The sequence below is a fragment of the Xyrauchen texanus genome, chromosome 29, assembly GCF_025860055.1.
Source record: "Xyrauchen texanus isolate HMW12.3.18 chromosome 29, RBS_HiC_50CHRs, whole genome shotgun sequence".
NCBI classification, from domain to species: domain Eukaryota; kingdom Metazoa; phylum Chordata; class Actinopteri; order Cypriniformes; family Catostomidae; genus Xyrauchen; species Xyrauchen texanus.
In genome coordinates this window covers 8,418,335-8,443,799 of record NC_068304.1, presented here as the reverse complement: position 1 = coordinate 8,443,799, position 25,465 = coordinate 8,418,335, and the positions used below count along the sequence as shown (strand labels likewise).

The 25,465-nt window shown below is 39.9% G+C and overlaps 1 protein-coding gene across 2 annotated transcripts in view; it reads right to left on the bottom strand.

The window, feature by feature from the left end:
* Positions 1-3,964: 3,964 nt before the first annotated feature.
* trip12 (thyroid hormone receptor interactor 12) overlaps positions 3,965-25,465 on the bottom strand; it is a 75,126-nt gene continuing 53,625 nt past the window's right edge. Inside the window, exons 32-42 of one of the 2 annotated variants that reach the window (XM_052096636.1) lie at positions 23,049-23,191; positions 22,805-22,961; positions 22,576-22,674; positions 19,382-19,496; positions 19,085-19,239; positions 18,783-18,947; positions 18,291-18,455; positions 18,075-18,188; positions 17,782-17,876; positions 17,552-17,655; positions 3,965-11,412 (exon numbers count right to left, since the gene is read on the bottom strand). In XM_052096636.1, coding sequence (XP_051952596.1) covers positions 11,216-11,412; positions 17,552-17,655; positions 17,782-17,876; positions 18,075-18,188; positions 18,291-18,455; positions 18,783-18,947; positions 19,085-19,239; positions 19,382-19,496; positions 22,576-22,674; positions 22,805-22,961; positions 23,049-23,191 — 1,509 coding nt within the window. In that variant the 3' untranslated portion in view covers positions 3,965-11,215. The remainder of the gene's footprint in view (positions 11,413-17,551; positions 17,656-17,781; positions 17,877-18,074; positions 18,189-18,290; positions 18,456-18,782; positions 18,948-19,084; positions 19,240-19,381; positions 19,497-22,575; positions 22,675-22,804; positions 22,962-23,048; positions 23,192-25,465) is intronic. The other variant, XM_052096637.1, reaches the window with a different exon arrangement.

Sequence of the window (25,465 nt, the reverse complement as noted above, 5' to 3'; positions counted from 1 at the left end):
ATATGACGCCCTTCATCCTCTCTTCATTCCTCTGATTTATATCCTCTTTATTTCTTTCTGCCCTGCTACTGAAATACAGTTTATTATTATAGTGGGTCAGCATAATAATACACTCAAAAATAAATAATATTTTTAAGATTTATGCATTTAAATGTCAAGTTGTGAACCCAATGAATAACATACAAATAACACAATGCTTGATGAACAAAGTTACTACTTAGCTTCAACGCTACTATGGAAGAGACTAGACAAATACTGTCTCGTTTCGAAGGCAGCAGTATACCGAGTGTCCTCCTCTAAACAAGCCTAGTTTAAACAAGACGGTCTTCGGACAAACGAAAACGGAACGTAACATGGTTGCTATGACAGCACGCCAATCTTTAACAAGCGCGAGCACTTTGAGTGAGAATGGAACAAAGTCCCTTTAGAAGGAAATGCATTAGGTACGTTTTTAGGAGAGTTATAATGATGTAAAGAGAAAAGAAAATAGATTGTACATGTGTACTTTAAGTCTAATACTTTATTTGAATTAAATATTAATATAACATCTGAACCCATCTACTGAGGTACTTAAACTTGGGAATTAACATTGCTTGCGTTTGAACATCACATTTACGGGCAAATTGGTGTAATAATTATTTGACATTTCCGTTGAACCAAAGAATTGTGGGTTATGAGTGCCCATGAAGGATACACCTCTTGAAGGTCGCATTCAAAGTGTCCTACTCGCTTTTCAGAAACGAGACAGCCTCGATGATGTATGCGGCTGAGACATGCGACCTCCGGAGGACGCAGCCTTTCAAACGAGACACAGCCAACGAAAGAGTGAGGAAACGGGAGGGAATATATACTGGCATGGGAATAAACTACAAGCGGAACAGCTGTGAACACTGATGGAGAACAGGTGAAACTAATGATGATGGTGCTTACTGGGAATTGTAGTTTGGGGAACAACTACAACATAAAAGGTCCATGAAGGGGTTAAACTAAGAGCCCATGAGCATGGAGTGGTGACATGAAGGGATATGACAAGGGGTTAGGGATGGTTATTCAATTATACTTTACCTTTATGCTTGTCCGAGGAATTCAAGGTCACACGTGCCCGGAAGGTCATCATGTACCAAGATTCCTCCGATGCCAAAGTCTCCTCAGCTGGAATCTGTGTTAAGACGGGAAGGAAGTGGAAGGCACAGGAAGCGGTGGACAGAGCGGAGGCTCGGCTGAGGCATGGTGTCTTGGTTGGCAACGTGGCAGTGGGACGTGCAGGCCTGGGCAGTTTCCCTAAGCCACGCTATGACAAATCAAGTGGGAGGGAGAAGCGTCAGTTGGTGCTGGACGAGGTGCGGGCAGAGGTGGAGGAGGACCGCATGACCAAGATGGTCGGTATGAAACAGCAAGGTGCCTGGACTAGGTGGGAGAACGCCGAGCAGCGCAAGATCACCTGGGCAGAGCTGTGGAGCTCTGAACCACAGCGCATCAAGTTCCAGATCCGTTCGGTGTACGATCTTCTACCTAGCCCATCCAACCTACACCGCTGGGGCCTGGTAGACTTACCAACATGCCAACTGTGCCAAAGGAGTGGCACACTGGAGCACATCCTCAGTTGCTGTCCAAAGGCTTTGGGGGATGGGCGGTATCGCTGGCGACATGACCAGGTCCTCAGGGCTCTTGCGGATATTATCACCACAGCAATTCAGAGCAGTAAGAGTCAGCAGCCCTCCAAGCAAACCATATCCTTTGTCAGAGCTGGAGAGAAGGCACATCAGCAGCCACGCTCCCCAGGCGGGCTCCTGGCCAATGCAAGAGACTGGTACCTTCAATTGGACCTTGGAAGGCAGCTCAAGTTCCCGAATCACATCACGGCCACTTCACTCCGCCCAGACGTGGTGATTACATCGGAGTCGACCAGGCACGTGGTCATAGTGGAGCTTACTGTCCCCTGGGAAGACAGATTGGAGGAGGCAAATGAGCGTAAGAGAGCCAAATATGCAGAGCTGGTGGAGGAGTGCAGGAGCGGCGGCTGGAAAACATGCAATGAGCCAGTGGAGGTCGGTTGCGGGGCTTTGCAGGACAGTCGTTACCCGAACACTCAAACTCCTTGGAGTTAAAGGACAACTGTGCAGGCGAGCCATAAAGAACATCTCTGAGGCTGCCGAAAAAGCCTCACGATGGTTGTGGATCAGGAGGGGGGAACCGTGGAGTAGCACGCCACTTGGACACAGGCCGGGGACTGATCACCCCCGGCTGGGTCGCCCGGGCGAGGGTGTCTGTTGATTAAAGACCCGAAACACCTTTTGACCTCGGGTTCATCACTGATGACGTGTCCAAGTAGCACCAGAAGGTGTATGTTAGAACATGCTCTGCAAATATAATTTATTCACTATTTTACCAAAATACTTCACAATCACAGGCCTTAAAGGAATATTCTGGGTTCAATACAAGTTAAGCTCTATCAACAGCATTTGTGGCAAAATATTGATAACCACAAACATTTATTTTATACACTGTCCCTCCTTTTAAAAAACAAATACATACATTAAAATTGTTTGGAGGGTTTAAAGGCAGAAATGTGAGACTTATGTTAAAACTAATGTATTATTTGAGCTCTAAACTTGTTTAAATCATAATGTTTACAGTTGTTTTAAGATTGTCAAGAATATAACTCACACCAACATCGGTCTCCCCTTCATCTGCCTTCACACGCTCCTACTCACAAACCTTCTAATAATCTAATCAGCACCAAATATCACCAGGCAACTCTCATCATGGACTATTTATTCTCTCCCTTTCTCATTAAACATTGTCTAGTCTCTTCGTTGTACACAGCCTAAACCACACAGCTTTCACCTGTTATTGTTCAGTATTACCTTTATCCTTGTTATTGTTCTCTGTCTTCATCATTGTTGGATTTATTCTGTTGTTTCCCTCCCGTATATTCTCTGGCATCATCATTAATGATCCTGTACTTGGGTTCACCCACATCTGCTGTGTTTTGTCTTCCCCAAGCTCATGACAGAACACTAGACCTGCAAAGATGAACCCAGCAGGATCCAATTACCTGCAACAACCCCACGATGCTCATAAACAAGTTATACAGCCTTTTGGGGTTGTCGTTCGTTGGATTTGACACATTCTGGATCCCATAATAAGAGTTCCTGTTGCCATCTTCCATTATTGGTCACTGCTACCAGAACTACAGCAGCTTCCCCTGTTAACTCCTCTCCCGACCCTCTAGTTCAAACTCCTCACAATCCACTTGCCACTCTGACTTTTCTGGTTCTTCCAAGGAGTGCCATGGATTCCTCCAATGGTTTCTCCTGTTTCAGAGTTCTCCACACAGTTTCCCCACCGAGTGAGCGAAGATTGTTTGTATCATATCCCGTTTGACTGCGGAAGCTTTAAGCTGCGTTCACACTGCCAGCTACTTTGTCGCTGCATGTCGCCAGTGGCTGGCGGTTAGGTCGCTAGTGGTGTGTATGGAGAGTTTAAACAGCACTGTTTCTATACAATTAATATTATTATTAAAATATTAGGATCACGTGAGCTCTACCATCTTCTCTCCTATTGGCTGTCGCTCCCAAAAGTCACTCTTCATTTGCATAAAGTTAAACATTTCTCAACTTTGTCGCGTCGCTGGCACGGCCACATCCGGACGCCAACGGTCGCCGTTGCTTGTGTTGACGGAAGTCGCCAGCTCTCATTGAAAATGAATGGTGTGTGAACAGCAGCTTTAAAGTGGGGGTCCACGATCTGGTGGTGAGGAGGTAGAGTAACTCAATCCTTTGATGCCTTCATCTGCTTTTGGGAGATCTTTGAGCTCTCTTGTTCAAAATGCAAATACAGATATTTACAGTAATGCGATTTCACATTTCAGCAATGCATTTCTTACTAGCAAAATTATATATATTTTTTGTTTCAATAATTACATTGTTACTAGAACAAATATCCATTCCTGATATCAACAATTTAATTACAACCAAATGACATACAGCACACAGCATAAATGTGTACACACCCTCTGATACCAAACAAGTTCAGCTCTTTTTCTTTACAAATAAGACATATTTCATGCATAATGTAATTTTTAAGCAACTCTGGTTTATCAGATACTACTGAAACATGTAAATAAAAAAAAATAAATAAAAAAAAAGACTTATCAAAATGATAAAAGGCCATGTTGTAAAAATGAGTTCACCCTCCTGAAAGTTACAATGTGAAACCTAATGTTTTCTAGTGCTAGTTGAGGGGCATTGATCAGCAGATTATTCTTAACTACCATACTCGGACATAATTGTTAAAAGTGAGAATTGTCAAATAAATGAAGAAAATTATTTAATTCTCCAAAAGGGGACAATGGTACAAGAGAATTAGCGAGTCACTGTTATTGAGTCAAAACGCAGTAGCAAAAGTGATACAGCAATTCAAAAAGGATGGACTTGTGACAAGAGTCCTGAAATGTTCAGACCGCTGCTTAAAGCTTTCAACTCATGATGCGCGATTTTGGTAAGAATTGCCAAGCACATGCCTCAGAGCTGGCAAAAGGTGTGGGAAGCCAAACTGGAGTGACTGTTTCATCTCACACCTTGAGACACGGTCTGCAAAGAAGTGGAATGCATGGTTGTCATCAATGCAGGAAGGCACTGCTGAAACCAAAACTTAAAATAAAAGCTTATTTGGCCTTTGCCAAGGCCCATACTGATAAAGGTGCAGACCTCTGAGAATCTATAAGTTGGCCTCATGAGCCAGGTGGGCTGGTTTGAGTATTTCTGTAACTGCTGATTTTTTCCCGGCCTTTCATTCTGACCGACGCTCCTTATTGCTCTTGATTTGGGATTTCGACACATGTTGGTCATTCAGCATCTTGCCAGCCAGTTTCTTGATGGCCTTCGGCAAACATGGTAAAATTGACAAATCCATAGCCCTTAGACCCACTTTTATCACAGATGACTCTACAGGACAGGATGTCCCTGAGAATGAATCATAAAGGGCTATGTCATTGATGGCCTCTGGTAGGCCCTTAATGCAGATGTTTCCGAAACAACTTCTACGCAAAATGGTCAGGACATATTGAAATGGCCAAGAGCTTTTAATTAATTTTAATTTTGTTTGTTTTTCTTTTCCTTTTCTTTCCACCTAACATAAACCATGCCAGTCAACTGAACTTAAATGTGTTCAATAAAAATAGTAATAAAATAGGCCCCAGTAAACAATAAAATTGAACCCACAAAGTGAACAAATGAGCTCAACAGCAAGTAAACAAAGGGAGAAAAAAAAAAAGCGAGTCAGGCAGGAGCCAGTGGACAGACAACAGAACAACAAACCCTCTCAGGCTACATCAATAAAATGCACAATATGTATTCTGTATTGTTGACGGAGTGCAGGCAACAAAAAAAAAAAAAAAACACTCACACCATTGATTTAATGAGGGACATGGCTTGTCAAGGGCATGTAAATGTCTTGCGTCCATCCTTGGCCGGTGGCCCGCTGTGTAGATCAAATTCAAAATAAGCCCCTCCATAAACCTCACCATATCTTTATTTTCTTTTCAATTGGGGATTCCAACGAAACAATCATTATTACATCTGCTCCAATTTTCAGTATCCTCTAGATTTTCCCACACCCATTCCACATCAACCTCGAAAGCAGGCAGGTTAGCATGTAGCTCTCTTTCAGACTCCAGAAACTTGACTCATTTTTCAACATCATCCATTCTTATGATCAGGGTGGAAATTTTAGCCTCCATAGATGTGATAATTGTAGCAAAGTTTAAGCAGAGCTCGACCCTCACATAGCATCATGTGACCCATTTCAATACATTTGTAATGAAAGCCCCATTGCTTCTGAAAGATTCATTTTACTATCACCACACTAGCACACAGCTGGCTTCAAAGCAAAAGACATGGGCCAAAAGCCAAAGAAATAAACAGAAAATAAACTCTAATTTTGATTTCATGGGGTCTTGAATATGTTAATTTGAATTCCCTTACTAAGGGTTTATTAATGACTAAGTCATTTACAAATGCACTCTAAACCATTAAAATGCAGTTATAACAACATGCACAAAGAGTGAAAAGAGAATAATGCCTGCCAAAGAATGAGCCATTTCTCCTCATATGTTATAAATGCTTATTAACATTTATTTAACATTAGTAAACTATGAAAATGTACCTTGATGTAAAGCGGACCCATATGAAGCATTTATAAAACGTTGCCGACATTAGAAACCTTTACATAAAGTCCAGTCTGGTTTTATGGCTATCAGGCTTTATTATATGATATCTGCTGTGAATGCACGTGAAGAGTTGAAAAGTGTTTTATGCAGAAGACTTTAGATAACTAGGACTTGGTAAGTTGGGACAGCACTTTTGACATCAACATGACAGGGAAATTGAAAACACGAGTGAGTCATTACAGTCATGAATAGAAACACAAAGCAGACTGTAGCAACATGACATGATGCCTCATGTCAATATCATTTTCTATTTTGGTTGCATTGTGACAAATCATGAATTAAGGCATTTATGTTTTTATTAATGGATGAATAAGTGTATTTATTAAGCATTTATAACATGTAAGTTAAAATGCTCACCATTTGGCAAGGATTGCATGCAAGACACCTTTTTTAATTCCTGTTTTTATAGCAGCATACCAATGATTTATATTGCATTTGTAAACAGTGAATTAGTCATTAACAAAGGGAATACATTAATGTAAAGTGTAAAGGGCTCAGATATAATGGCAAACACTGCTACATCTACCCTACATACTACATACTATCCAAGAGGTCTTGGTTTGGCTGGTGGTTAGGCTGAGAATTGTTTTTATTTACAAGCAACTTATGAATTACAATATTGGTGGATGTGGCTCCACTTTCACCTCATGGAACTAAATAAAATGCTACCAAGAACACCCTCTTTGTAGTGAATGTTCTGGCAAATTAAAGAATATACAAGACCCAAGGACCCTTCTCAACAGCTTTCACCAAAAATAATATTCTCCATCTCCCTAAAAAGATAAACCGTGAGCTCACTGTTAAAGGGGTAGTGCTGTCATCATTTACTCACCCTTATTTTGTTCCAAATACTGTATGACTTTGTTCCGTGGAACACAAAAGAAGACATTCGACAGAATGTTAGGGACAAACAGCCTTGGTCACCATTCACTTTTATTGTATCGTTTTCCACACAATGACTACGTTTACATAACCACCAGAAAGTGGCATTCCCTTTTACATGCACCGTTCAAGATACGTACCCCCCTTACAAAAAAATGAACTAGCTGCAAACATTCTGCAAATTTGCAGCTAGTTATTCTCACATGCAAATGAGCTTGCGATTTGCCGCAAATGGGAGCTCTTCACCGGTAGTGGTGAACCTCCGGCAAACCTTTGGCAACAGTGTACTATTTGCCGCAAGTTTGCCACAAAGTTCAATTGCATGTGAAGATCATCCCTGACAAATTTTTGGCAAAGTTGCTGCAAGTTTGCAGTGAACTCTATTTTTGTAAGGGTTACTCTTTAATCTCATATACATGTGGCTCTGTCTGTATGCAGCTTTCTCCATGTAATTCCCCTGCATCGCTTGTGTTAAAAATATGGGATCCGAGGAAGACTTAGCTATTTTATACTCCGTTGGTTCACTTTATTTCAAGAGTTGTCATGGTGTTAGTTTCCTTAACTTTCCATAGCCACCTGCAGCAGAATTGCAATAGTGGGGTTTCCCTCTTACACCAAACTCCGGGATTCCCCCAATGTACTTAAGTGCATATACATGATTGTGAGGGACAGTCGATATTTTACTATGATGTGAATAAATGCTTATAGTTTATAATGTACGTGCTTTTCCCAGCTCTCACAGAAACATTTAATTATTTCTGCTGTGTTGACTTGTTGGACTCCGTCCTGTAGCAACGGTGCTTAACATGTGAGCCACATTCCCAGGGAGAGTACCAATTGTGTTAAACCACTTTCTCTTTATCCCAAAAGTGTCCACACAGTTTTCCTGATCAACCACTGGGCGGCGTCATGATGATTCTAATTGCCTGTTTTGTATTTCTGGTCTCAAGATGGCAAATAAAAATGGCCAAAACCAGCTATCCAGAGGAGAACACCTACTATGTAATTGTTACTTGGTGTAAAAATTTATTTCAGTCTCAATTTGAACCATTGTTTGCTGTCCTAACAACTCAGAATAATTAATGATATCATCATAACCTCTGACCATCTCATGTCATCTACACACTCAGGTGAGGCACGGTCTATAAAAAAACTAAACTCTGAAGTATCAGCATGTTTTTTGACAATTTTCACCAATGCAATTAATACCTTAAACATTACGTACAGTGGCATGCAAAAGTTTGGGCACCCCTGGTCAAAATTTGTTGCCGTGTATAGTTAAGTGAGATGATGAAATGATCTCCAAAAGGCATAAAGTTAAAGATGAAACATTCTTTTCAAGTTTTTAAGCAATATTAGTGTATTTTTATTTTGTACAATTTTAGAGTGAAAAAAAGGAAAGGAGCACCATGCAAAAGTTTGGGCACCCCAAGAGATTTGAGCAATCCGATAACTTTTACCATGTCTCAGACCTTAATGAGCTTGTTAGGGCTGTGGCTTGTTCACAATCATCATTTGTAAAGGACAGGTGATGCAAATTTCAAAGCTTTATACATACTCTTAACTCAAATCCTGTCCCAACAATCAGCACCCATGGGCTCCTCTAAGAAGCTGCCTAGCACTCTAAAAATTAAAATAATTGATGCCCACAAAGCAGAAGGCTATAAGAAGATAGCAAGCGTTTTCTGGTAGCCGTTTCCTCAGTTCGTGAAGAAATTAAGAAATGGCAGTTAACAGGAATGGCAGAGGTCAAGTCGAGGTCTGGAAGACCAAGAAAACATTCATAGAGAACTCCGCAATGGACTACCTCAAGAGGTGCAAGCCATGGCTCTCACAGTCCCCTGACCTAAACATCATAAAAAACCTGTGGATAGACAACCAGAAAAGAGCAGTGCATGGAACGGCCCATGAATCTCACAGAACTAGAAGCCTTTTGCAAGGAAGAATGGGCGAAAATCCCCCAAACAAGAATTGAAAGACATTTAGCTGGCTACAAATAGCTTTTCAAGCTGGGATACTTGACAGGGGGTGTTAATAAGTACTGACCATGCAGTGTGCCCAAACTTTTGCTTTGGGCCCTTTTCCTTTTTTGTTATTTTGAAACTGTAAAAGATGGATATAAACAGTAAAATTGCTAAAAATATTAAAGAAATGTGTCATCTTTAATGTTCTGCCTTTTGGAAAGCAGGCCATCTTTTGCTCGCTTGGCCATTCACAGCAGCAGAAATTTTGATCAGGGGTGACCAAACTTTTGCATGCCACTGTACGCTAAGAATATATGCCGATGCGAGTGAAAACAAACACTGGAGACCGGAAACTAAAAACAGTCAAATCACTGAACGCTTCCGTGTTCAGCAAAAGCAAATGAACAGGACACTTGACACAAATCTCTTCCATCAGCAAAGAACTCAAGCACTGAATGTGTGCAGTAGGACTTTTCTAACCATAAAAATGTAAACGTGGCCAATGTTAGTGAATGGAGATTGATATATCATTCTGCCAAACATCTTTTGTGGTCCTCAAATCAGCAAAAGGTCAGACTACCATTCTTATATTGCAATTTGAACCACACATTATGTAGCAGATCCTAAATACAAGCCTAAAAACTGGGTAGTAACCAATATTTATTCACCAAAGCCAAGTGTTAGTAACTGCTGCTGGGTCAGTAAGAGGACAGACGGAGTCAAACAATTACTTTATTTATGTTCAGGTAAAAACATGAACCTGATGCAGCAAATTATTGCAGATCTTAGAAACCAGCACATGAACAATAAGGACAGGAGAGCACACAGTAGCGCCTCCTCCTGGTCACAGACTGCTGTGCACACCACGGTTTGTTCCAAGCCAGCAGTGAAAAAATAAACTACAGCAAGAGGAAAAAACAAATAGAAACAAAAAACAAAACAAAATAATAATATTTAGGCAGACAATCCCACCTCAAACTGGGTGTGAAAACTGCATATAAACTTTTCATTTAAGGAACCTTTTTTTTTTTGTTTTTGTTTTTTTAAATGCAATCTGGCCATGAAACCATAAACCAGCCAATTATTTTAAATGAACTCCTTGTGCTCAGCTACATTACGGGATCAAAGCCCGACTTCACCAGCCGAACAGCTTCAGCAGGCCCGTCAATAAGACCTCAAGTCCCCAAGAGTCCAGCAGAGGCACACTACTATATCCATATAGGAGTCTATTTTATCCAACACAATGGATACATCTTTTCACCATACAGCAGACACTCGATGTGCAATGCCGGCCAGAAAAACATTTCAAATTGGGTTAAAAAAGAAAACAAAACAACAATAATATTAATTATAATAATTTTATAATAAAGATACTACACTTCCAACACTACTCGCTTTCAACCAACAGGAACTCTCTTACACGTTCAAAACAATTATCTCAAATAAACATAAAATAAAAAATTGACGCACGAGAGGAGAGAGAAATTAAATGAAGTGGAACCAAAATGCAACAAGACTAGGGGGGTATATAATACAGAACAAAAGGGCAGGAGAGCACACAACTATTCTATCAAATGTGTTGTTTAAGCAAAATCTGCAAATGTTTGTCTGTACAAATGATCTTTGGAGCTATAGGAACACTTGCCTGCTTGATGGATGCCCCCTCCCCAACTGGAACACAGTGAAGATGTCATTCACCAGGAGAGAAAATAAACATCCCTTTTTTTCTTGATACATCAGACAGCAATACAAGTTTTAAAATGTCACCCAAGTTTTTTTTTCTCTCTTTTTTCAGCTTGAACATCTCTCAACTACTGATATATTTTAATAATCTGCTCTCAAGTGTTTTCATTTTTAAATGTTTCTTAAAAAATGTTTATTTTTTCCTTTTTAAATCTGATGAGTCGCATAACACCCTTTCAGGAGTCAAAAGCAAGTCTTTTATGTTTTCTATCGTTTAGTTTCTGCAAGCTGCTTTTCTTTAAACAAGTAGGCTGTACATGTTTCAATGTGGCTGTTTAAAAAAGAAAAATGGGGCGAAATGAAAAAGAAACTTTAAAGGAAGAAGTCAGGATTTGTGTGGTTCTGCGGTGAGCTGATTGAAGGCCATATGTTGAGTGAGAGGATGCAGGCGAGATCAAGACAGATGAAAAGACTGCTGGCCCTCACGCGCAGCAATCAACAGTTTTTCGCGCATGATCTCGATGCTGGAGTAATCTGGCAGCTTCAGGTAGTTCACACACGTCATCACTGATGGAAGGAAGTCGTCAGGGTTTTCCGTCGATTCGAAAGTCTTCCGAACGATGGTGAGAGGGGGGTTTAAACTCCGGAATCCTGAAAGAGAAGATTGTGGACATGTAAGAAAAAGAATCTCATAGAAACACGTTACCTGCAAAATTATGTTTACATGGCTCGTTGTACGCATCGCGGCTGCTTTCTAGAGGCATGACAAGAAAAACAACTTTCATTCCCTTATCTCCCGAGTAAAACGGCAGATATCAGTTCATACACAAATTGGATATTTCACCTCAGAACTGTGTGAAACGTGCAGTGTAAAAATGACCATGTAATGTCATTTTGGAAAAATGCCACCACAGTCACATAATTTTCACAAGATCAGATCAGGTTTCCTCGAAGCTGCACAAGTGATGCTACACTTCAGATGTTGCTCCCGCACAGATGGAAAAGAGCATCCGTACAGACCGCAGACTCAAGAGTGTGTGAAAACAGAGTTTCTTGAATAATCTCAATGCATTGTTAGAATCTGTATAAATATTCATTTTATCCAGTATAAAGCTGGTTTTGAGAAAAATCTCCACAAAGTGGAAATACACATTATCTACCGTAGACAGCATCTACTGTGAGGTTTTCTTCGCAATTCTTCCCATAATGCCTGCACCCCTGAGTCTTCTCTTTACTGTTGTACATAAAACTGGTGTTGAGTGAGTAGAATTCAATGAAGCTGTCAGCTGAGAACATGTGACGCATCTATTTCTATGTCCTTAACATACCCTGATTAATTTCAGTAAGCCTACAAAAAAAAAAATATTTTGAGCTGTCGGGTCGGATTTGGCTTATGCCGTTACTCCTTGCGTCATGTCTGTAAACACAGCAAAGAAGTAACGGCTATCACGTGTTCCGGCTGAGTCAGTGGCTGTCACAGTTCAGAAGAGCATTGTTGCAGTCTGGATGGATGTTTATCTGTTATCCGTTTGGTGAAGCCGTTTACCTGTGATAATGCTTTGGTACAGTATGATGTCTGGTCGGCTAGTCAAGCTTTAATGAATCCAACATTACCTGTGTGTTTACCGATCGTGATGCATCTATATTGTGCTGAGAATTTAGACTGTGCATGTTTACCAAATGTACAACTTCTGAAATTGACTTTTCATTGTTATTTTGCAACTTTAAGCATATTATTTTCATGTTTAATAAAGTATATTTTATCCCATCATTACTGCTCCTTTTATGTTTTAGTTTGCAGTGTTACAGTTTCACTTGCTGTATCAACTGAGGCTGTACCAGGGTACATTTTTGTTTTAGTCATAGTTTGTATTTTGACAAAAATAGTCCTTTAAAAATAGTCAATATTTCAACAATGTCATATTATTTAATTTTAGTCAGATTTACTTAAGAAAATAATCTTTTACTTGATGAGTAAAATGACAAAAGCGTCAAACTGTAACCGAACAAACTTGTATTAAACACAGTATAAATGTACATACTGTCCTTTGTTGTGGAAAAACTTGAGCTCCTGAATGTATAGACTGAAGTATCAACTTTTTAGAAGTATTCTGTATTCTTCATGTTTTAGAGACTTACTGTACGTTCACACCAGAAGCGGCGAGAGCGTCCAAATTCGCTCTGGCTGCCCTGCCTTCCTGTACGTTCACACCAGAAGCGGCGAGAGCGTCCAAATTCGCTCTGGCTGCCCTGCCTTCGACGCTCAAGGACGCTCGTGGACGCTCTGACGTAGTTGAAATAGGCGGCAACGTTTGTTCAGAATGCTTTGTTTTGTGAACTATATTTAAAGGGGGCCGGAATTTAAACATCCAGACATGTTGACCATTTACTTTTTGCCGACCGATCACGAGTAGCGTATATACACATGAACTCTTTAAAATGTGAAAATAAGAAATCGATCGATAGCAGAAAGTAATTAAAATTACAGTTGTTTGTTATCAAAATAAAATACATTTGTAATAATAACTGTGGTCTTGGTCATATATTACAGGGAAACCCGTCACGGCAATAATTCGTTTCTCCATTTTATCTTCGGAACGAATGTTTGGTGGGAACCAAAGTTTACACGGTTATGTTCTCTAGACTTCGCTATAGCGGAGCACTTCTATATTTCAATAGGTTGCCGCCGAACCGCGTCACAGCTCATTACCATAATGTTGACTGCACTTGAACTTTCATCTGACGCCCACGCCGCCCAAGACTCGCCGCGCCGCTTCTCGCCGCCGAGAGACGCTGGCTGTCATTGAAAATGAATGACTTCCGGTCATTTTGACGCTCTCGCCGCCTCTGGTGTGAACGTACGGTTCGACAATCAAGGACGCTCGTGGACGCTCTGACGTAGTTGAAATAGGCGGCAACGTTTGTTCAGAATGCTTTGTTTTGTGAACTATATTTAAAGGGGGCCGCAATTTAAACATCCAGACATGTCGACCATTTACTTTTTGCCGACCGATCACAAGTAGCGTATATACACATGAACTCTTTAAAATGTGAAAATAAGAAATCGATCGATGGCAGAAAGTAATTAAAATTACAGTTGTTTGTTATCAAAATAAAATACATTTGTAATAAAAACTGTGGTCTTGGTCATATATTACAGGGAATAATTCGTTTCTCCATTTTATCTTCGGAACGAATGTTTGGTGGGAACCAAAGTTTACACGGTTATGTTCTCTAGACTTCGCTACAGCGGAGCACTTCTATATTCCAATAGGTTGCCGCCGAACCGCGTCACAGCTCATTACCATAATGTTGACTGCACTTGAACTTCCATCTGACGCCCACGCCGCCCAAGACTCACCGCGCCGCTTCTCGCCGCCGAGAGACGCTGGCTGTCATTGAAAATGAATGACTTCCGGTCGATTTGACGCCCTCGCCGCCTCTGGTGTGAACGTACGGTTAGAAAGGATACATTGCGTGTAGCGCGTTTCTCAAGGAAACAGTTTAGCCTATTTACAACACAAGTTACGCAACATTCTACATATTCTGACTAACGCATCGCTTCACTGTGCAGATGCAAGTAGTTCCATAAATGTTGTGGAAATTGATGAATCTCATGTAGGACGCATTTGAATGAGGGATTTATCCCATTTTAAAGTGGTTCATTTTGACGGTGTTCAGAACATTCAACTCACGCAGCTCAAGCAGCTTAATTAATGGATTTGATGAATGCATATCTAATATGTTTTTCTATATACAGATGAAATATATTTTATGCACTGTTAATATCTTGCAGTATAATTTTTATCATCATATTTTCATCAACAGTATGTTTTCATAAAATTATTTAATAATCTTCATAATGCACAAATGTTGCTAAAGAGCACAACGTTACATAGTGCAGCTTTAATATATTTATATTTAATTTGATATTTAGCTTTTTTAATAAAGCAATGTGTTCAATAGCATAATAGCACATACCGTATTTTCCAGAAATAAAGTCACAACTGACTAGAAGTCACCCCTGGTCAAAATCGCATTGAGAGAAAAAAAAAAAAAAAAAACACTGACAGAGATTGTAGGTGGCAGACACCAAGACGCAGGAGCAGCCACCAGACTTTCATTCAGCAGCTCACATGTCAGACATGCTCTGTGAAGATTACCTCAGGAAATGTGCATCTCTATGCTTTGTAACTCTATGCTGTATACAAATAAACAGCTTTAGTCTAATGTTATTATGGACAGAATACTAAAACTGGTTTCATTAAGTACTTTGTAAAGGCTAAATATTCTGAATTGGCTTTTAAAATGCTTCCATCATCTTTATAACTGATGTTTTCATCTGCTTGAGTGTAAGCATATGTGTTTTGGTGTGCATGCATTTGAACGGCCGACAATAATTACATAGAAATATGTTTAGAAGTCTCTTCAGACTATAAATCGCAAGACCTTGCAGATTATGAAATTTTTTAAAACGCAACATGTACTCAGTAAAAAAATGTGATCTCAGTGATTTGGACTGTGGCATGATTGTTGGTGCCAGATGGGCTGGTTTGAGTGTCTCAGAAACTGCGGATCTCCTGGGATATTCACGCACAACAGTCTCTAGTGTATGGAGAATCCTGCGAAAAACAAAAAACATCCAATGAGCGGCAGTTCTGTGGATGAAAAAGCCTTTCTGATGCAAGAGATCAACAGAGAATAGCCATACTGTTTTGAGCTGACAGAAAGGCTACAGTAACTCAGATAACAACTCTACACAATTGTAGTGAGCAGAATATCTTCTCAGAATGCACACGTCGAACCTTGAGGTGAATTGGCTACGACAGCAGAAGACTACGTTGGGTTCCACTTCTGTCAGGCAAGAAAACTGAAGCTGCAGTAGACCAACCATTAGTGTACCTCAGCAGATATCCAGAACCATTCTTTTTACACAAGAGACTGTTGTGTGTGAAAATCCCAGGAGATCAGCAGTTACAGTAATACTCAAACCAGCCCATCTGGCACCAACAATCATGCCATGGTCCAAATCACATTTGTTCCCCATTCTCATGGTTGTTGTGAACATTAACTGAAGCTCCTGACCCGTATCTGCATGATTTTATTCACTGCAGCCACAATATTGGCTAATTAGATAATCGCATATGTAGATGTACAGGTGTACCAAATTAAGTGGCCAGTGAGTGTGTGTGTGTGTATGCATATATATATATACATACATACATACATACATACATACATACATACACACACACACACACACACACACTCACCTAAAGGATTATTAGGAACACCATACTAATACTGTGTTTGACCCCCTTTCGCCTTCAGAACTGCCTTAATTCTACGTGGCATTGATTCAACAAGGTGCTGAAAGCATTCTTTAGAAATGTTGGCCCATATTGATAGGATAGCATCTTGCAGTTGATGGAGATTTGTGGGATGCACATCCAGGGCACGAAGCTCCCGTTCCACCACATCCCAAAGATGCTCTATTGGGTTGAGATCTGGTGACTGTGGGGGCCATTTTAGTACAGTGAACTCATTGTCATGTTCAAGAAACCAATTTGAAATGATTCGAGCTTTGTGACATGGTGCATTATCCTGCTGGAAGTAGCCATCAGAGGATGGGTACATGGTGGCCATAAAGGGATGGACATGGTCAGAAACAATGCTCAGGTAGGCCGTGGCATTTAAACGATGCCCAATTGGCACTAAGGGGCCTAAAGTGTGCCAAGAAAACATCCCCCACACCATTACACCACCACCACCAGCCTGCACAGTGGTAACAAGGCATGATGGATCCATGTTCTCATTCTGTTTACGCCAAATTCTGACTCTACCATCTGAATGTCTCAACAGAAATCAAGACTCATCAGACCAGGCAACATTTTTCCAGTCTTCAACTGTCCAATTTTGGTGAGCTCTTGCAAATTGTAGCCTCTTTTTCCTATTTGTAGTGCAGATGAGTGGTACCCGGTAGGGTCTTCTGCTGTTGTAGCCCATCCGCCTCAAGGTTGTGCGTGTTGTGGCTTCACAAATGCTTTGCTGCATACCTCGGTTGTAACGAGTGGTTATTTCAGGCAAAGTTGCTCTTCTATCAGCTTGAATCAGTCGGCCCATTGTCCTCTGACCTCTAGCATCAACAAGGCATTTTCGCCCACAGGACTGTCGCATACTGGATGTTTTTCCCTTTTCACACCATTCTTTGTAAACCCTAGAAATGGTTGTGCGTGAAAATCCCAGTAACTGAGCAGATTGTGAAATACTCAGACCGCCCGTCTGGCACCAACAACCATGCCACGCTCAAAATTGCTTAAATCACCTTTGTTTCCCATTCTGACATTCAGTTTGGAGTTCAGGAGATTGTCTTGACCAGGACCACACCCCTAAATGCATTGAAGCAACTGCCATGTGATTGGTTGATTAGATAATTGCATTAATGAGAAATTGAACAGGTGTTCCTAATAATCCTTTAGGTGAGTGTATGTGTATATATATATATATATATATATATATATATATATATATATATATATATATATATATATATATATATATATATACACACATATATACATACAGGTATATATATACACACACACACACACACTTTTTTTTTCTGCTCAGGTGGCTGAAGGTTCTGCCCAATAGAAGTAGGACTGCTTAGTAATAACAAAAGTGTACAAAGGGAACATTGGGTACTTCATCATAATCATGGAGAATTATTGATGTGTCTGGAGGTACATGTGACAAAAAAGAAATGCTGCTGTATGTGATGGAAACTCGCCTCCAACAGGAAGTCTGGGGCTCCCTGTGACAAACTGCAGGAAGAGTCTCTGCTGCTCTGCATCAAAACTGCTCAGCACCTCAAACAGAAACCGCACTGCACGGCTACAAACACACACATACAGTAAAATCTCTGTCATTCATTCTGTCTGGGATATCACTCAAACACCTGCAGTGTGATTAAATATATATTGGGTTGCAAATCATATATTGGCGTGCCTGTATAAATACCTGTCATGCGTGTAGCCATGATCAGGTCTGCAGCACTCCATCAGCGTCTTCACATCCCAGGACTCTGACTTACTGCCACATAACAACTGATCCAACTGTGCAGAAGAGGGAGTGAAGGAAGAGTAAATACAAACTAGATAGTGTTGCTTGCTTGTGCAAAATTCACTGCAACAATATCCCCAGTTCTTGCTAAGGAGTTCTGTGGATAATTTTTAGTATGAGCAAAAGTAATAGTGATGTTGGCCTGCGCAAACATCACTAATAGAGCGAATGGATGGAGTGGAAGCACTCACCTCTTCAGGATAGAAATATTGCAGGTGATGCAGAGGGAAGACAGACTCAAATCCTTCCCTAAATGACTCAAACTGCCGGGACACGCCCTCATTGAGCGTCCAGTACACCACCAACTATACACACAGAGCAAAAGTGATGGCATTAGGACACCTGTTCAGACTATAAAAATGAATGCTAAATAGATCAGTGTGTGCAAGGTTATCGAGATGCCATACTCTGAGATATTCCTCCAGGTTGTGAATAGTGACTGGCACGTCTTTGCCCCCTTTCTTCAATTCGATGTTGGGGAATCCAGGGAGAGTGAAGTCCAGCCCCAGATCTTCCACTGAGCAGCCGTTCATGTTGAGACTCTCCAAGGCCTGCTGTAGGGTCTCCCGCGTCTGACAAGCACAGAGATGTTATTTAATAGCTTTTTTTTTTTATGAGAATAACTTTTATTAGTCAGTACATAAAGCACTGAAATTTGATAAGATTAGAACAGGAACCACACAGGAAGAGAAGGGTGTTGGTTATCAACAACACTGATTTTCATGAAAGATTTGTCTTCCCGGCATGCTGTAGAAATGGTGGAAATTGCCACAATGCAGTTTTTTTTATTTTAACAGGGTAAACAAAGGTATTCAAGCACAACAGAGACAGGGACAATTTACACATTATGGCATTATCAAATAAGTTTGTGTATGTTGAGGTGAGGGGTCAGTGCTCACATGTGATCTGTCCTGCTCTATTCTTTTCTTCTGGCGGATGATGTCTTCAAGGTGCTGAATGGATTTGGCGACACCAGGATCAATGTTGATCAGGTCATGAGAGCTGATGGACAACTCGTGCCTCAGCATCCACTTATAGAATGGCAATCCTAGAGGCAGGTCCAACTGGAAACAGCAACATATGACAGTGTAAACTTAACATGCAACAATGGGAGATAAGAGATGTATAGTATATCCGTAGTGTTTGAAAAAGATTTGCATCAACAAATAATGCACATATTTGTATGAATGAGTTCACAAACCAATCGGAAGTCCATGATTGCTTTAGCCATGAGCTTGCCAAGAAAACGGAACTTCATTTTGATCTTAGCGATGTGAGCTGGCTTGGTAGTTCGTCCAAAAGGTACAGCAAACAAACCCCTAGAACTGAACATGTACTTGGTACCCTCCTGACTGCCTGCTCAGACACAGATATATATATAGTGAGAGAGAGAAATAGAAAGGCAAGAGAGACTAAGAAGTTAGTCAACAGCAGTAGCGTACTAGTGTGCATCACTTAGTGATTTTGACAGATGTATCACAGTCTTGGTCAGTTTTACCTTTAGGGTTGGACAGAGCGACTTCCTCTCCTCTCCAAAGACCCAAATCAGCCCTCTGTAACTCCTGAGAAACCAGAGCATAGAACTCCTGTGTAGGGCCGAGACCTGTTCCCACCTGAAGCACAGAAAAGAAGAACATCAGAGATCAAAAACGACTGCTAGGGAAGAACATAAAAACCTTGTGCGACCCGAATCCTTCTGTGTGGACATTGTGTTTTGGCTTTGTTATATGCAGCGCATAATTTAAATTCATTTTAAACTGACTGATCTCAGTTCAGATCACTCTGGGCTGTCAGTAAAGGGTTAAACTTTTGACGTATGGAGTCATGTGACAAAACAACATGGTGCCGACCACACTGGAGATTGTCTTTGGGGGAAAACAACAACAAACATATGCCTAAAGGTTCAGTTTCAGGCTGCAGATGATGTTTGGACCACTCAACATGTTTGGCAGATGTGGAATAATGGTTATCAGTACAGTTTTATAATGTATAATTTTATTTGAACATGGTTGGCAGTGATTGGACGATGCTGGCCATTACTTGTATCAGAATGAATTATGCTAATATCTGATTGGTAAAATGCTTCTTTTTTTTTTTTTTACAGTGCAAAGAGAGAACACTGAGATTTTGTTGGCAAAGTAGAAAAACGAACATAAAACATTTTTATTTCTTTCGTTTTTTATTTGTGCTTTCCCAATACACATTTTCCCAAAGCAGCTTTACAGAAAATCAGCTGTAATGTCTGTAACATCTTAAAAACATGAATAATCAACAGTCCAGGAAAGAAACAATTAATAAATAAAATAATTTAGATATTCAGATTGAAATAGATTGCATTATTGTAGCAGACGAGTAAAGCAATGATTAGAAGACAGACGGCAATCCATATTGCAATCAAGTTCGTGAATCTGTCTCTTCACAGAATGTGTTCTTGCATTTCATCTGCAATACGTTTAATCGGTCTATGTACATGTGACACATCGGCTGACGGACTTGCCTGATGGTAAATGGAAAGGTGTATATATTTGTGCAAGTGTAACTTTGTGCAATTATTTACTAAATAAAAAGTGTTTAAAAAAAAAAACAAACAAAAAAGAAACTCCTGGTTAAACATTAAAGCACTCAAGTGTGATAAATAGTACAGAATGTTTTCACATTTTAATTAATGTTGCCAAAATTATCCACAAATAATCCTTTTTTGGGGGAGTTTTAGAATTTGGAAATACATCTACAATACACGGTGTATACAAAATATACAGGACCTTAAGGACAAAAGTGTCCCCAGTGAAACCCAATAAAACTGCAATATTTGACCCCAGTGCCATTAACGCATACAACCGTGTGATATTGAGCTTTCATTCTGGAGCTCTGGCTTCAAAATGAAATATTTTAATATTTTCCACCAGATGGCATCTTTCTTCTCATGTTTAGCCTATGGAGCAAATACATGCTTTTTTCCTATTTTCTGTATTATACAGCAGGCCAATTGAATGAATGATGCAGCTAAAATGGTGTGGGTGTGTTGGTATGGATGTCAGAGTGTGTTGAGGAAGTTGTGTGTGTGAAAAACAACAGAGGCATTATGTAAACAAACGGGCATTTAAAGTTTTTTTTTTTTTTTTAAAGTCAAGTTTTAATTGACAAAGTCTGGGCCTTTTAAGTAGTTTTAGTCAATGAAAACTGTTGACATTTTAGTCATATTGACATTTTAGTTCCTGAACATTGTAAACATTTTAGCAATAATAGTATTATTGATAAGCATTGGTCAATCTTGTCTATCCAAAACCATATATATATATATATACACACACACACATTTTATTGTTGTTGTCATTTTAGTGTTATTTTTCACATAAGATTGATCTTATCATGATGATCTCATAAATCACAAGTTGCAAGCTGCAGACAGTGGTGGTGAGAGACGAGCGTCTCCGTGTTAGAGTACATATCAGCCGGCAGAACTTTAAATCTCTCCCGGTTTCTTGGTTGAAGCAGCTCTGACCGCACAGAGAATGACAGTTTTGGAGTTTGAGCTTATTTACACGTCACGCTCCTGTATTATTTGAACTTTAATCAAGGATGAAAGATATATCGCCAAGCTGTGATCTGTGTTTCTATAAGACACTCGAGCTGCAGTGCTCCCCTCGTCTCGCATGTCATCATTATAGTTTTATATGATCTCAAGTTATGTTAAATGACATCAAGAGACTATTCCACAACAGAATTATTTTATTATTATTGCTGAGATTTGTAGTTTCAAATGACAATCCACTAAGTGCACCGTTTGTTAGTGTTTTCCACGAAGACACCCACCAGAGTTTTGTAGACAGTCGGAGGCGGCACGATATTTGACTGAGGCTGCCACCTAGTAATTCTCTATGCAGGAAAAAAACTGTATATAATAATATTATGGCAGTTTTTTGACACAGACATTTTTGTCCTCTAAGGTCCTGAGGTTTATTTTAGTTTTTATCTGACAGTGCACAAAAAAATAATAATGCATCAAAATCAATGTTGTTGCTAATCATTGACATATCCCAGACTGTGATAATCCCCCCAAAAAAAAATTGAAAAATAATATAAATATATATAATATTATGGCAATTTTTTGACGCAGACATTTTTGTCCTCTAAGGACCTCTGAGTAACTTTTTTAAATTGATGCACAAGCATAAAGTTTGATTTCAGTCAGATTAAAAAAATATGTTTTATATGTCATGTAAACAGGATTTTTTGCCAAGTCAAACTTTGCGTTTTATCCAGTATGCATTAGTCGGACTACAATTGGCCTCAGGATTATGTGCATGCACCAAAAGAGAGGTGACGGGCACTGTGTATTTAATGATTGCTCAGCTTACGTTCTTGCTTCAAACAATTAATTATGCATTAAGTAATGCATTCTTAAACAGATGAAGACTGCAGAGCAACTAAGCAAAAACATGCTATAGCTCGATTTTAACGGTGCAAATAAAAACACTGTTTTGTTGGTTTCTAGTAGGAGTGTAAGCGCCACTGTGTACACTCCAACTGGTAGTTGCCACATTGCATTTGCATAACTCTGTTGCATTGCCAACACCTGTTGTCACCTGTTAAAATCGCCAATACACACTAATGAATGACTTTCAGTTTCTTAAATAATTTGGAAGATAATAAGGTATTGACAGACGACGTTTAATTGTTGATCATACATACCTCGTTCTCGTACTGTATCTCCAGCATGGCTCTGGAACTCCCCAGGTCCTGCATTACTGACTCGGCTTGCTTCAGGAGCTCATCACGATTTATCGTTCTCTACACGCACACAGGAGAGGAAGAGAAAAAGAAAAGTAGAAGCAAAGTTAGACACTCGTTTCTGAAAACATTAACATACTGCCAAAACAATTACAGCTTGCAAATGATTGAACAGGAATGGTTTGGAAACCTTTTTCCTGTCCAAGCGTGGTGCGACACGGCTGTCTTGTGAGTCTGACTGATTGATCTCAGGGTTGGTGTCAAGCAGACGCTGCATGGCACGATCGCGGTCAAAAGCTGTCACGTAGAAGAGCATCTGCCGTGTGTCAAATGGGAAGAAGAATGGACTAGAGAAGAGAAAAGTCATGTTAAAAGAGACTAAACAGCCCTGGGAAACAATGTTTCAAGGGTGTAAGAGACAGAGTTTGCAGTACCAGGTCTTGCTGAGTTCAGTCAGCCAGGTGGGGATATTTCCAGTCATGATGACCAGCGGATCCTGCAACTGTCTGTTGGCCTTTGCTGTCAGCTTACTGTTAATAAACTCACTAATGGGAATTATCTCCTTACATGCAGCATTCTAAGCAAGACAAAAAAATAAATAAATTATTACTTAAAATCTGGCTTATGTTTTGGAGTAAAGTTTACAACTTTACAAGCAAAAACATGCCCAAGTCGTACCTTAAATCAACGGAAAATAGGGGTGTAGCAATTCACTTATTCTCTCGATGCATCTATTATTTATCCTGCCAGTCTACATGCATCAATCTTGAAATATGGTTTTTGGATTGAGAATCGTTAGTGTTGATTGATTATCGATTTAAAATGCTTTAAATAGAATACATAGGTCATTACAAAACGGTGTAAAATATTTTAAAATGTATAAATATTTTATTAGTTACATGTGCGATTTAATGGAAACACGTGCACCGTCGTTCTCTATCAAGCACTCTCGACGCTCTCCCCTCACATACGTGCGTGGCACTCTTCTGTCGCCCTTCACAGGATCACGCCCACTCTCAGTTCTATACGTTAATCTCATAGAAACATTTTCTGAACAGCTTTCAAATACCTTGTGTCCGATCTCTATTCAGAACAGCCACTGACTATCATGTGAGTAACTGACAGCTCGTGCTCTTGTCTCGAGTGAAACGCGCACCAAGCACTATACACTGCCAACGCATTGGCTGCATCTGAAAACTAGAAAATGATGCATTCGGACGATATATATGGAAGCAGGATGAAAATAAGGTGCTTTTCAAACTATTCTGAGACCTGTTTCTTTAAGTGTTTCATTCATTCAAAAACACTGTCGGTTCAGCCATTAAAGTTATGTATTATGTAATTTTGGTGCCACAGAACAACAGAATTGCAATAATAAACTTTGTTTTCAAAACAGCTTTCTGAATAAGATCCTGGTTAAACAAAAAGATAGTCATGCCCACCAACTCGCACTATTGGTTGAGTAATGTTGTTGGGGTGGGTCTAATGGGGCTTTTCCACTGCACAGTACAACTAGACTCTGGTGGCTTTTTGGGGGTTTTCCAACGTGGATAGTACCTGGTACTTTTTTTAGTACCACCTCGGTGGAGGTTCCAAGCCAGCCGAGCCGATGCTAATGTGATTTCAAAACCCTGCAGATAACTGAATAGTCAGGGAGAAGTCACTACCAGCGTCACTGGATTTGTGACATGGGACATCAACCCACTAGTTTTAATGTTAGAATCTGGGATAGTAGTATCATTTGTTCATGTGCCTTTCAAATCGTAAAAACAAATTGCGGTGCACAAAACCATGCCGTGGTCAATAAACGAGGTGCAGAAGTTCCTCTCGTTATCAACAAACAAAATGAAAAAGTATTTCAGCTGTTTTCCCAACAGTGTAGGGAAAAGTAAAATAGAAATCATAAGTGACTACAGAATCATCACGCAAAAGTGAAAATGTTTGAGCAAATGGACGCTATCTATGGCAATAGACCGGGATGGGAAGGAGAGTGCCCTGAACTTGGCAACGGCATTGTTGGGGTCCACGATGGAGGATGGTACGTTTCGTTAAGTTAACTCTATATTCTGCTTTAAAGCTTCACTTTATTTAGTTGACCAGCTACTGGAAGCTTGCTTCTAAAACAAACAGGCCACTTTAACTGTTAACCTTATGTAAAATCACCATGCAACAACTGCTTTATGCAGCACAATGAGCTAGTAACTAACAGCTAGCGGTCGTGTTATTATTTAGTGTGGCGTTTAAGACGATGACACGGCAGTAGAGGCAGCGCAACTATGACGATCTGCCTATAATCCCACCCATGTTGAGGTGGCACTAAACAGCAGTGGAAAAGCAAGGTCAGAAAAGTAAAGCGAGTAGAGACGAACCGTAACGTGCAGTGGAAAGGAGCCATTAGAGGTTGCTCAAACAATTTTCAAAATGCCACAGAAAGACGGTGCTTAATGATTTTGAGAAAATGTACCTATGAATGGCTTACTTTTAGTTGTCTGTGCATATTAAGTCTGGACAGGAGAAAGTATTTTAACACAGAAAAAGTTACATACTTCAGCTTTAACAAACGTTATTGGATGCAGCAATTGAGTGACCACTGATGAAATAAAATGCAGATACTGCAGGAATAAATATTCATTATTTTCTAGAAGATAAATAGAGCCATTTTATTGTTATCATTTAGTTGGGGACTCGATATTGCTCTTCTCTTTTTTCCTGAGTTTCAATGATGCCTTGAGGAAACTGAATGTAGACATATGATGTTACGTTAATGCTGTAATATTTGGATAGTTTTACTGATTCAGGGTTCCCCATGGTCAAGGAAAACCTGGAAACATTAGGGAAATTTAAAACTGTT